At 42.9% G+C, this 14,305-nt stretch overlaps 1 protein-coding gene across 3 annotated transcripts in view; it reads right to left on the bottom strand.

The window, feature by feature from the left end:
* Positions 1-14,305, bottom strand: part of KNL1 (kinetochore scaffold 1) — a 288,270-nt gene that overhangs the window by 7,009 nt on the left and 266,956 nt on the right. For 2 of the 3 annotated variants that reach the window (XM_077464895.1, XM_077464894.1), the window contains 3 exons: positions 11,882-11,991; positions 8,367-8,485; positions 1,883-2,005 (listed from right to left, as the gene is read on the bottom strand). In XM_077464895.1, coding sequence (XP_077321021.1) covers positions 1,883-2,005; positions 8,367-8,485; positions 11,882-11,991 — 352 coding nt within the window. Of the gene's footprint in view, positions 1-1,882; positions 2,006-8,366; positions 8,486-11,881; positions 11,992-14,305 lie in introns of those variants that run through there. The other variant, XR_013264900.1, reaches the window with a different exon arrangement.

Consider the following 14,305-nt stretch of genomic DNA (forward strand, 5'->3'; position numbering starts at 1 on the left):
GCACAGCTGTGATAAGTGCTCCAACAAGCTCCTTGTCACTGACAGACCCAGACGGGGACTCATTCTTACTGTCCGAACGGTCCTGGTCAGCTTCATCTGACAAGACAGAGCAGGGTTCACCAGTCTCAGCGGGACCAGAGTCTGCGTCAGAGCTCTCCCTGCTTTTTAGCACCTTTGCGCCCACGCACGCACATGGGCACTGCGCAGTCCGCAGGTGACCCGGTTGTAATTGCCTGGATTTCGGGGGAAGAAACATCAGTTTCTGAAGCCATGCTGACCCTACCCTGTCTGCCACCCGAACCCGACTTAGGACAGTGACAGTCCCACCCTCCTTACTGCTGCTGGCTGAAGGGCTCTTTCCCACAGGACCCTGAGGGGTTCTGCGCTATCCAGCAGGTAGTGCCTGTAGTCTGTTGGCTCCCAGGTGCAGAGGAAACAGCCTTGTGTCGTTGGAAGCAGCTGCTAATGGTGCTCAAACCGCTCTGTAGTGTGCTCAGGCTCAAAGAAAATGGCCGCCCAGCATCCAGTATAAGGACATAAAACACAGGGGAAATGGCCGACAGAGCACATGCTGCCACTAGAGAACATGGAAAAACATGTTCAGGCTCCTAGAAGATGGCCGCCAACATCCTGTATAGGACAAATCACAGGGAAAATGGCAGCTGAAGCCAAGAAGAGTATGCTTTCCCTTGCCCACACCTAAAATGGCCGCTGAATGCAGAACCATGGAGGGACAGAGGAATAATGGCGGTGGACACATCGCTGCACATGACACAGGCCCAGCCTCACAGACACCTACCAGGGGCATGGAAAACAGGACACAGCCAGCCGCCGCCACCCCCCCAGGTGAAAGCCCCTTCAGACACGCACACACTGATCAGCATCCCCCCAGGGAGGGGGAAAGGGACAGGGAGAGAAGAGAGGGACCCCCGAATCGACCTCCCAGGGAACGGCGAGCTGCTCAGCCCCACCGAGGCAGGGAGAGCTGTACTTACCAGTCCTGAAGAGCTGGAGAGACATTCCATCACAGATCCACTCACTGATCAGTACAGGGTGGCTGCTGGCCTGGCACACTGATGCAGACATCAGTAGCCCGGTCATTTGCGTTTTTCCCCCGGAGCAATAAAAGCTCACCGACCACCTCTGGAGCGGAGGTTTCGTTGTGGCTGGCCTAGCGAGGAGCTGCGACCTGCACACGCTTGATGGCCGGACTGGGGAAGACTATAAGGATAAGGGTATCCAACTTGTCACCCAGCGGGCTGTTGATAGCAGATCACAGGATCTATCATCTTGCGCAAAAAGCCAAGCTTCTGCAGAAATAAACACGGACCGATGGGCCTGTCAGGGTTCCTAGGTCATTCTCCTTCACTAGGCAAAATAAAACGGATTACTGCACGGCGGCAGGCTGGAGGGTTGTTACCTAAGGCACATAACACCTAAGTTACATAACAAGTAATGCCTAGTATTCTCCTAAAGGTGGGCGTAACAACCCAATGGCTAAGAGAGGAGCTATGTCAGTCAGTCAATATAAGAAAAATACTGATTTTAACTTTGTAAGAAACAAATGTCAGAAAAAGGTTTAGTCTTTAAAGCGATTAAACTTAAGTTCATCCCTTTGATCTAAGAATGAAAAGTTACAATGTTTCTAGTTCTCTGCCAGCACAATGTTGGGAAAAACTTGACAGCTGAGTGAGCAAAGAACTTTCTACACTTGTTACATGAATGAATTGGTAAATTCTGCATAGAGATCGTGAGGGGGGGTTGATTTGAGATCACAATTTAACGATCGCAAAGGTCTATGCTACACATTGCAAATATTTATAATTTCAAGATTAGGAATCTTTCGAAACATTATAAACACGTCAATTAAAAATGTACTTACTCCATGCTCCCAATGCGATTTAGTACTATAAAGGACAGTGGATCTGTTGGATACATCTCTGAAATCTGTATGCTCAGTTCAAATTTTGCAAAGGCTGCAGTACTTGAAAATAGAAGCTTCACTCTAAAAGAAAAACAAACAAATAAACCCGTATGTGGAGATGTATAACCTATGCATTTGGTTCACAACGGCAAAAGGGTAATGGGGATCACCACTTGCAGGAATCAACAAGTTTGGAAACAAAACCACGACCTGACATACATCTAGTATGAGGATTACAAACGTACCATCTCTTTTTTTAGAGATTTTATTCATAGTTAAACAGAATTGTTTATGTCATCCTCATTATGAAATTATGCCAGATATTAAACTGGAACACTAGGAATCTTTACCGATTAAATGAATAATCCTAAAATATTATACCTGGAATCATCAGCTCTATGCCACCCTAACACTGTTTGTTCTGCTTTTAACCCAACTCTGGGTAAAATGAAAATTCTCCCTTGCACCCACACTGCAAGGGTCAACTATTCATTTATGTCTGTGGGCATGGAAAAGCAGATTTACTTGACTTGATCCTCCGTGCTGCTAGACCAGTCAACCAAAGTGTCTGCTCCACCAAGTCCTGATGTTATCCAACCCAATGCAGGGTCCATGAGTCCACCACTGGAGCATCGGTTGGACACTGTCTGCAGGGTTGTGGAGGATCAGAAAAGTAAAGTGCTTTTACTATTCCCTAGATGAGGGATCTCCAAACTACAGCCCTCCAGCTGTTACAGAACTATACATCCCATGGAGGAATTGTAAAACTGACATTCTCAGACACGACCAAGGGAACTGTAGTTCCTGAACAACTGGGAGGATCGTATCCCTACAGTGTCTTGAAAAAATATTCATACCCCTCTAAATTTTCCACATTTTGTCACTTTACAACCAAAAACTTACATTTTATTGGTATTTTATGCAACAGACCAACACAAAGTGACACATAATTGTGGTGTGGAAGGTAAATGATCAATGGTTTTCATTTTTTTTTTTTTTTTTACAAATATGTGAAAGTGTGGTGTGCATTTGTATTCAGCCTCCGCATCAATACTGTGTCCACTTTTTGCTGCAAGTCTTTTTGGGGAGGTCTACCAGCTTTGCACATCTGGAGTGTGAAATTTTGCCCATTCTTCTTTGCAAAATAGCTCAAGCTGTGTCAGATTGGATGAAGAGCGCCTGAACAGCAATTTTCAAGTCTTGCCTCAGATACTCAATTGGATTTAGGGCTGGACTTTGACTGGGCCATTCTAACACATAAATATGCTTTGATCTAAACCATTCCATTGTAGCTCTGGCTACATGTTTAGGGTCATTGTCCTGCTGGGAGGGCAAACCTCCACCCCAGTCTCAAATCTTTTGCAGAGTCGAACAGGTTTTCTTCTAAGATTGCCATGTATTTAACTCCATCCATCTTCCCATCAACTCTAACCAGCTTCCCTGTCCCTGCTGAAGAAAAGCATCCCCACAACATGATGCTGCCACCACCATGTCGCACAGTGGGGATGGCGTGTTCAGGGTGATGTGCACTGTTAGGTTTCCACCACACATAGCATTTTGCCTTTAGGCCAAAAAGCAAAAAATTTGGTCTTGTCTGACCAGCGCACCTTCTTCCACATGTTTGCTGTTACCCCCACATGGCTTCTCGCAAACTTCAACTACGACTTCTAATAACTTTTTTTCAACAATGGCTTTCTTCTTGCCACTCTTTTATAAAGGCCAGATTTATGAAGTGCGTGACTAATAGTTTTCATGTGGACAGATTCTCCCACCTGAGCTGTGGATCTCTGCAGCTCCTCCAGAGTTACCATGGACCTCTTGGCTGCTTCTCTGATTAATGTTCTCCTTGCCCGGCCTGTCAGTTTAGGTAGACAGCCAAGTCTTGGTAGGTTTTCAGTTGTGCCATACGGTTTCCATTTTCAAATGATGGCTTGAACAGTGCTCCATGAGATGTTCAAAGCTTGGGATATTTTCTTCTAACCTAACCCTGCTTTAAACTTCTCCACAACTTTATCCGACCTGTCTGATGTGTGGCCTTCATGATGCAGTTTGTTCACTAAGGTTCTTTATCAAACCATGAGGGCTTCACAGAACAGCTGTATTTATAGTAAGATTACATTACACACAGATGAACTATTTACTAATTAGGTGACTTCTGATCAGTTCCACTAGATTTTAGTTCAGGGTATCAGAGTAAAGGGGGCTGAATACAAATGACCGCCACACTTTACACATATTTGTAAAAATGTTGAAAACCATAATTTTCCTTCTACTTCACAATTATGTGCCACTTTGTATTGGTCTAGCACATAAAATCCCCAAAAAACATTTATGTCTTTGGTTGTAACATGACAAAATGTGGAAAATTTCAAGGGATGTGAATACTTTTTCAAGGCACTGTATCTAAAGCCACCATTTAACCCCAAAAATGTATCTGTATACAACATTTTACACAACTATAATAACTTTAATTTATCTTGATATCAGCCAATTCCCAATATTTCTCCAACTACGATAAACAGCATGGATGGAGGACACCAGGGCTGTCATAATACCCAAACAGTAATGGCATCTGATTGGATAGTTACTGTTTGGCTGATCATTTTTCCCCGGTCTCCTTTTACAAATGTCTGTTGAAATATCTTTGGTTAAACCAGAGGATGATTATAGGGTCACCCGCAGTTCAAATTTCAGCTGATTTTTGCTGAATGACCTGGCATTCAAGCTGTCTGTGGCAGACTCTTCTGCATAATGCACAGTTCTTCTAAGGTCCTGTTCACATCTCATGTTAAAGTAGAATTAAAGGCAAAACTTTCTTCATTTTGTATACAGGGGAAGATCTCAACCCCTGTCAGTTTTATTTATACCTTCTGTTTCCCTATGGGGAGCTGTCCCCTCACTTGTCCCACAGCCAAAACAGGAAATCCCTCCAAAGTCAGGAAGTCTCTGGTTGTTACCAGAACAAAGTCCTAGTAGCAATCTTGGGACACCCAATAAGAGGATTGGATAAACTACGTGGCATGTTCAATGCCAGGAGCCTAGTGGACAAGATGGGTGACCTAGAGATACTGTTCGAGGAGGATTTGGATTTTGTGGGAATATCAGACCTGGTTTCACAGCTCATGATTGGCTGGCAAACACTCAAGGGTATACCCTTTAAAGCAAGGATAGAGAGTCTAAAAAAAAAAGGGGCAGGGGTATGTCTATATAGCAAGAATAATGTACACGTGAATGTGAGAGATGACATCACTAAGGGAGCTAGGGAGGAGGTGGAATCCTTATGGGTAAAGCTCCAAAGGGATGAAGCCAAGGTGAAAATACTGGGCGTATGCTATAGGCCCCCTAAGCTGAGGGAGGAAGGGGAGATAGATCTATCACAATTTGGATTAGCAGCAAGGATGGGAAGTGTTATCATAATGGGGGATTGTAACTATCCAGACAGACTGAGCAGAGGGAACCGCACATTCATCTAAGGCTTGCCAGTTCCTAAATGTCTTGCAGGACAATTTTATGGGTCAGATGGAAGACGTACCAACTAGAAATAAAGCGTTACTGGATCTACTGATTACCAACAATACAGACCTGATCACGGATGTGGAAAAACAGGGCAATTTAGGTAACAACGATCACAGGTCAATTGGCTTCATTATAAATTACACATATATGAAACATAAGGGGAATACAAAGACACTGAATTTCAAAAGAGCCAACTTCCCTAAACTATGGACCTTGCCAGAAGGCATGAATTGGGATAAAATCTTAGGAACAAAGAACACGGAGGAGAGATGGGTTTGCTTTAAGAGCATATTAAATAAGGGCATTAGCCAATGCATCCCCATTGGGTAATAAACTGAAAAGAGTGAACAGAAGTCCTAGATGGCTTAACTCCAATTAAAAAATGCATATAAAAGCAAAGGCGGCGGCCTTAAAAAAAAAAAACAAGGTTTCAGGATCAACAGCATTCAGACTGTATAAGGAATGCAACAAGAAATGTAAGGGTGCAATAAGGATGGCCAAGATAGAACATGAAAGACACATAGGAGGAGAGCAAAAAAAAGAAAAAACACAAGAAATTCTTTAAATATATAAACAGTAAAAAAAACGCATGCACCGTAGACAGCGGCGCGCAGGCGCACTGAGTGCGGCACCCGTCAACGGCGATATGTGGTGTGTGGTGGCTCCTGTGCGCATACGCGGGAGTGACATCATCGCCGAATGACCGTGGCGAGACCCACAGAGAAGATGGACGCTCGGAACTACAGGGGACAGCGGTGACTTCGCTGGCTCCTGTGTCAGGTAAGTGACACATAATGGACTACTATGCAATGCATAGTAGTCCATTATGCTTTACCTTTGCAGAGAATGAGGGGTTTACTTCCTCTTTAATAAATCACCGGGACCAGATGGCTTGCACCCGACATGGGGGTCCTAGTAGATGATCAGCTCAACAATAGCAGGCAATGCTAAGCTGCTGCCAGCAAAGCAGACAGAATATTGGCATGCATTAAAAAGGGGATCAACTCCAGAGATAAAACTATAATTGTCCCATTCTACAAGACTCTGGTCTGGCCGCACCAAGAGTATGCTTGTCCAGTTCTGGGCACCAGTCCTCAGGAAGGATGTACTGGAAATGGAGCACAAAGGGGGGCAACAAAGCTAATAAAGGGTCTGGAGGATATTAGTTATGAGGAAAGGTTGTGAGCACTGAATGTATTCTCTTTGGAGAAGAGACTCTTGAGAGGGGATAGGATTTCAATATACAAATACCATACTGGTGACCCCACAATAGGGATAAAACTTTTTCGCAGAAAAAATTAGAAGAAAAGAGGTTTAACCATAAACTAGGTAGAGGGTCCTTTACTGTAAGAGTGGCAAGGATGTGGAATTCCCTTCCATAGGCGGTGGTCCCAGCGGGGGCCATTGATAGTTTCAAGAAACTGCTGGATAAGCACCTGAACGACCACAACATACAGGGATATACAATGTAATACTGACATATCACACACATAGGTTGGACTTGTATGTTTTTTAACCTCACCTACTATGTAACTATTGTCCCTAATGGACAATTTGCCCTATGTCACTGTTCGAGGGACAACCCAAAATTTGGGATTTTCTTTTATTTTCCAAGTTAACTGTAAACCGCTTGCTGTAAAGGCACAATTAAGACTGATTTTACGACATATAAAACATTATACTAATAATTTCTTGGCTCCTTCATTGTCCATTCACTAGGCACAGCAGGTTCTATTCAGGCTGTATTAAAGCAGTAATAACGCCAAAACCAAAAATGCAGCCCCCCCCCCCCCCAAGGTTTTATCCTTGTTTTCACCTGGTGATCTGGCCAGCAACATGTCTGGGTTTATAACCTCTGTGAGGTTTCTTTTGTTTGGGAGAGATATTATTAGGCAAAACAGGAAGTGTGAGGCAATCCCTCCAAAATGAAGGAGTCCCTAGTTGTCACCAGAACTAGTGTCTCTGTTCGAACATTTCCCCTCTATCACTGTTCTGGTGATGACCCAAAATTAGCCCATTTCCTTTACTTTCACTTCTGTGTAGAATAAACATAAGAGGATAAATCTCCATAATGGGGCACAGACAGCAATAAAAGATCTGATGGAGTTTTGCCTTTAGTTACTCTTTATCAAACATATTTGGTTTTAAAGTGATCCTATGCCCATTTTTTACATAAACCAACCGTAAAAGCACTTTAAAACAAGCCCTCATTCATCATTTTAGCTACAGGCCATTGTAGAAAAATGAAACTTCAAAGTTCATAAGGTTTCTTTACATGGCCAAGGAGCACACCCTGAGAATTTCAGGGCCAAGAATTTTCAACTGGAATGCGTGTGCGAAGAGTCGCGCCTGCTCAGCCCACACAATGCAATGACAGTTTGACGCAGACAGCAACTGTTCACACAGCCAGTGATTACTTGGCTGTGTTAACCATCACAGATAGCTACAGTCACTGTCAGCCTGTTATTGCATTGTATGGGCTATGTGGCTGTAACACCTGTCACTGCAGCCCCAGGGATCCGCAGATTCTTGTTGATGAAATTCGTAGGCTGTAACCATTTGCTGTGTCTATACAGCCTAAAGGCACCAAAATATTTTTTCTTTACTTCTAATGTAAACAAGCACCAGGTACAGAAAGCTGCTAGGAAGTAATTAAAATTAGAATTTGATCTTTGAGAGTTATGTGCATACAGCTAGAGAGGTCCGCGATTGTTTAAAAGTTTTTAACATCATGCTAAGAAATTGTACAAAAACAAGCCCCCCCCCCCCCCCACAAACTTGTCTGGCTCAGATGGACTTTAAATATAATTTACAGTGATGGGGCATTTCTTTACTGTGCGTTACAACTGTCAAACAACCTAACTTGTATAGGCTCACACCCTGCCATACTATTGGCATGCCATACTATTTCAGAAATATCACTTACTCATTGCTTTTCACGTCGGTCCTCACAATGTTGTATTTTGCACCCCATTTCATTAGGTATTCAACTTCTTCTCCAAGTAGTTTACATCTGCTCACCGCAAGCGATACATCAAAAAGAAGCTGAAACAATCCAATTGGAGCTCAGTCAAAAGGGTTGAATGTATTCATGACATGTTAAAAAGATTTTTTGCTAAACTAAATTTCAGACCGATTGTTGCACAGAATGCCCTGCCACCAAAAGTGCAAAAAATAAATAAAAATTGCCTACTGGAGGCCATAGCAGGGAGGTAAACCCTCATAGGTTACAACTGTTTAGAGAAAAAAAATTCTTAGGATGTTTTGCAGCAAGACATAAGGATAATACCTGGTTAGGCTGGAAGGCAGAGAATACCTTTGGAAGGAGGCCTTAGGCCTAAAATACAACTTTGTTCCTGTGTAACACCAAGAAAGGCTCCTTACAGGATAGAATAAGTCTGCCAATTCAGAGACCTTCTATGCATCTCAATGCGATTACAGAGTAAAAGGTACCCCCTAACTTGGATGAGATCATTGTTGCAGGTGTGTCATTCGGATCTAATGAATTGGAAGACTGAGAATCCTCCTCAACTGTAACCTCTCCCTCAAATAATGTGTGCATCTTCTGGGCAAAAATCAGACTGATTCAGGAAGGGAGGCCAAAAATGGCACAGCTAAATAAGACCCCTTCTATATACGGCTTCAGTAAGGCCAGACATTCTGCCAGCTGAAGGCAAGAATTCCGTTTCGGGCAACCAGAGGAAAGGGTACCAGGGCCCTGAATGCATGAACTACCACCCTCAATAGAGCTATAAGCTGAGCCTCAGCTAGCAAGTCCATCTGACCTTTTGCCTGAGCTAAATATCTGAAATGCTTGTGATGACATCCCCACACTGGTTCTCATGATCTCCGACAATTACCGGCAACCTAGGTAGTGCAATAATACCAGGAAATGTTGCCAGCCCAAAGTCCCATCTGCAAAGAGCTATAAGGGCTGAAGGACACCATTCTAGCCATTTCAACCACGGTGTTTTTCCCTACCATTGTCAATCTCACTGTACATTGTATTTGCTAAAAATAAACCTGAAAAGGCTACTGAATCAGGAGAGAGAAAGTGCATGTGAGGAGGTTTGAATCAGAGAAAGCGCTCACTCCTGTGATGGAGGTGAGCAGTAATTACTATATTTTACTTAGCAAAGCCCTGAGCGTTTTCCAGTTAAACTTCACTTAGTACCTAAATGGCATATGCCTATAGCAAGGGCATTTTTCAAATTTAGTCAGAGCTGCACAGTTTGTTTTTATGTACACCTTTTATATGCATAGGTAGTTTTTCTGGTAAAGGTGAACTAATCCTTTAAAAATTAGAAATAATGGTTAGCTAGCACGTGCCAAGTTTTTTGAGAACTCTTGGGTGTAGGCCATCAGGTTCTGGTGATTTGTTTAAATTAGATTTTTCTAGTCTTTGTTGAACACTGGTCTGTCAGCCAACACAAATTTGGAGAAAATAAAAATAAAAAATAAAACAAACAAAAAAACAACAACACCTTGATCTATTTTTTTTTGTTTAATTTGACACAATTTTCTTCTCTCTGCAAGAAGAAAGATACAATGCATCTCTCCTCTCCATTCACAGCGAGAGAAACACAGGGGTGAGATTCACAGTGACCAATCAGTGTGGTAGCCAGAGGGTACGACAGCAATCCAGTGACCCAAAATCGGGAGTTGGGGGTCCCCAATCGTTGGTACAGGATCCGGGGGTCTTGGTAAGAACCAGGCCTCTGTGCGGCGCACTTCTAACACAAGAGACAGATACGCATATATGTGGCTCCATGGAAAAAAGCCCAGTCCAGTTAGGCCGCATATATGTTACGTTGGTGTAAAGAGGTTAATACAAACTTAAAGCACTCCAACTTTTTCCAGTGTTCACAGACTGATCAAATTCCGGTTGGATGACCTTCCAAAGCTGTGGCCCAGTGCTAGAGAAAACAAAAATTACAGAGTTCTGGTACACCGATCAACAGACCAGGTTATCTGAAGTCAAACCTGTTTGTTGGAAATATCTAAACACCAGGGCAAGCCTGGTTGTGACACAGGTAAATGGACAATCCAAAAGACTGCAGTCCCAATGTTCCATGCTGACAGAATGATGAATGACAATGATCTGGAGCATAAATGCCTGCAGAGTCCAGATGTGGAGAGCCTGGAGCTTGTTCAGGGAAAGAACAAATAAGGAGTCTAGGATTAGACTCAAATACTCCAGGTAATCTGGATCTTAATGGGCTTTGCACAGTCCAATGTTGGCTGCCCAAGCCTGAGTCTACAATTCCTTTAGAAGGCCATCTAAAATCCCACTGTTGAAACAGAGCAAGAACAGGTGCTAATGTCTTGGTCCTGTCCAAAGACCTATGATTTTTCCAAGGAAAAAAGGGAAATTGGGGACATGCAGATAGGGACCTGGCTGCCAAAGGGGGTAAACTGCCCTGGCTGGTTCCATGTAGGATTTTAAAGACAAATGAAGTCATTAAAACCTAAGACAATCATCCAAGGCCTCTATACAAAGTGACCAGGACACCGTATGCTGTCCTCAACAGCCTGCACGTGAGTCAACAGCAGCAAAAGTGACTCATGGACCAACTGCAGAACAGAAGATGTTGTTAATGGCCTGGAATGACTAGGTCCAGAAGCCCAGCAAGGGTTACTCAAGATCAACTAACAGAAGAAATTAAAGGTCATCTATTACTAGTTCACCATAGGCCACTTTGTAAACCGTATACTAGTACTATAAAGGTCACTCAGACACCAACTGCAGAGCAGCAGGGTTAATGGCCATTGGTGACCAGATCATCATAATCTTCTGTGCAACCACTCCCGGGGAACAGAGACAAGCCCTTAGGTATTCACAGATGAGGGCCAGGTGTGGAACAGTAGTCCCCGCAGGGGCATCCTGGACAGTGTTCACTCTCATGGTGGTCATAACCTCTAAAGGGTCTTTAGGGATATGGTTCCACTGGTGGATTGACAACAGCTCTGAACCTGTACAACATCCTACCCCACATTGCACTATGGGCCAATGTGAGCCCCTCATGCAGGATCCAGTACCTGAAGCAGCATTATAGGCTGGCCCCTCACTGCCTCAGGCTAGCCTCCCAAGGTTTAGTTGAGGTTTCAACCAATCCAGAAAGATGCAAAAAGGAAGCTGCAGTGGCTATCAAGCAACTAGGAGTCTTGATAGAAGAGAGATAGAAGTCTTGAAGAAAAACTAAAAATAAGTGATTGCATCTCTCAGAGCATCTCCTGGAGGTGAAGTATAACCCATTGTTCAGACTGAAGCACTTATAATTACCAACTAGGAAATCCCATCTACCATTAAGACTGGCTCATTGGTACTGTCCCTTAATTTACAGGAAGCTTTCTTTAACCCTCCCCCCCCCCCCACAAATAAATAAAAAAAAACAAATAAAACTAAACTTGGGTTGGAAAAACAAATTACAGTAACATTACCTGAGGTACATTGCTTTGCATTTTACAAGTGTCATGGAGGTAGCCCTTTTTCTGTATAAACTGTATAATTAATCTGTGGACTAATAGAGATGAAGGCGGCGCAGCTTCTTCTATAAAAAAAAAAAAAAACAACACCATAATACAAAGGGTTATAAACATATATAAGCTCATCAATATTAGGTATTTAATCACTTGTGGTTCAATTAAAGCAGAGCTATTAGCAAAGAAAGGTCACGGTACTCCCTTTGGCAGCGAAGGGGCGGTTTATCAGATTCAAAGATCAGCAGTGCATCAACATGCTTGTGGTCATTCAGGCTGAACTGCACTGGTACCACTTTGCTACTTTCCAAAATCCAATACAAGTCAAGCAAATAATTATCAGGTTTAATGAACTAAAGTTGTAACTCCATTACACGGTCATAAAAAGATTTGCAATTGTGGCCTCCTTGTGAGATAAATATCTCTGCTTTGGCAGCATGGTTTGACATAACTGCATTTAGTATATGAGAAGGCTGGTGGAAAAGAGGGGACTGTTTTGTTAAAGCTGTGTCTCAACCTGCCTGCTCATGTAAAGTGGCAGAAGTGGGTAAACTCACAAAAAAGAGCTTACCAGGTAAAACAGTACCCATTCGATTATGTTAGTCCAGAGTTGCCCTTTTTGCTGTCACTTTTTTTTTGTGCACATGCCTTAAAATGCACATTTAAGGCATGAAGATTAGTTAGAAAACGTCCAAACATTTTCTGAAAACAGAGACCCTGGAGAATAAAATTACGGTAGTTGAAATTTTTCTTATGTCACACAATATTAGTGCAGAAATTTTAGGCAGGTGTGAAAAAATGCTGTAAATTAAGATTAGGAATGCTTCCGGAAATAGAAGTGTTAATAGCTTATTTTCATCACTTAACAAAATAGAAAGTAAATCAACAGAAGAGTAGTGCAAATCAATATTTGATGTGACCATCCTTTGCCTTCAAAATAGCATCAATTCTTCTAGGTGCACTTGCACAGTTTTTGAAGGAACTCAACAGGTAGGTTGTTCCAAATATCTTGGAAAACTAACAGCCCTTCTGTGGATAAAGGCTGCCTCAAAACTTTCTCTCCATTATCAGACAGATCCGATTTTGAGATCAGGGCTCTCTAGAAGCCAAACCATCACTTCATTATACTGAAGATAGTTCTTAATTACATTGGCTTTATGTTTGGGATAGTTGTCCTCCTGCAGAATAAATTTGGGGCCAAATCACACGTCTCCCTGATGGTATGGCATGGATGAATCTGCTTGTATTCCTCAGCATTGAGGACATTATTAACCCCTTCCCGCCGAGCGTACGCAGATGTGCGTACTCGGCTTCCGGGGGATATACCGGAATGATGCCCGCACCTGCAGGCATCATCCCGGTACAGTTTTTTCAGCAGGCGATTGGCTATCCAGGCGTAACAACTGATGCGGCTAAAAGTCGCTCGGCTGTTATGCCGGAGGAGCAGGAGGGGACGTCCCCCCCCTCCCGCTGCTGTTACCGGTGCTCGCGCTCGATCGGGAGCACCGATTCAAATTCCGCTGCCTCCGGCTGCTGGGGAGGAACTGTAACGAAGCCGTAATCGGCTTCGTTCCAGTCTCCTCATCGTAAACACGGAAGCGACGTCATGACGTCACTTCCCGTTTACTCGGCTGCCAATGTCGCCGGTTTTAAAAAAATATCCGGTATTCAGAATCGCCGTTTTCGGCGATCTGAATACATTGAAGTGTAAAGGAGGGGTGGGAGGTCTTTTAGACCCCCGATCCCTCCATAAAGAGTACCTGTCAACACCTATTACTGTCACAAGGAATGTTTACATTCCTTGTGACAGCAATAAAAGTGATCAATTTTTTATTTTAAAAAAACAAACAAATTTAGTCATTTTAAAATAAATGCGAAGCAAAGAAAACGCATACGGAAGTCGCGCCCGCGTATGTAAACGGTGTTCAAATCACACATGTGAGGTATCGCCGCGATCGTCAGAGCGAGAGCAATAATTCTAGCACTAGACCTCTTCTGTAACGCTAACCTGGTAACCGTAAAAAAAATTTAAAGCGTCGCCCATTGAGATTTTTAGGTACCGTACTTTGTCGTCAATCCACAAGTGCGCGCAATTATAAAGTGTGACATGTTTGGTATCTATTTACTCGGCGTAACATTATCTTTCACATTACACAAAAAAATTGGGCTAATTTTACAGTTTTTTTTTTTTAATTCATGAAAGTGTCCCTTTTCCCAAAAAGTTGCGTTTAAAACACCGCTGCGCAAATACCGTGTGACATCAAATATTGCAACAATCGCCATTTTATTCTCTAGAGTCTCTGCTAAAAATATATGTATATATGTATGTATGTATGTATGTATGTATGTATGTATGTATGTATGTATGTATGTATGTATATATAT

The sequence above is a fragment of the Lithobates pipiens genome, unplaced genomic scaffold, assembly GCF_037356315.1.
Source record: "Lithobates pipiens isolate NorthernLeopardFrog02 unplaced genomic scaffold, aLitPip1_a1.2 Scaffold_30, whole genome shotgun sequence".
Classification (NCBI taxonomy): Eukaryota; Metazoa; Chordata; class Amphibia; order Anura; family Ranidae; genus Lithobates; species Lithobates pipiens.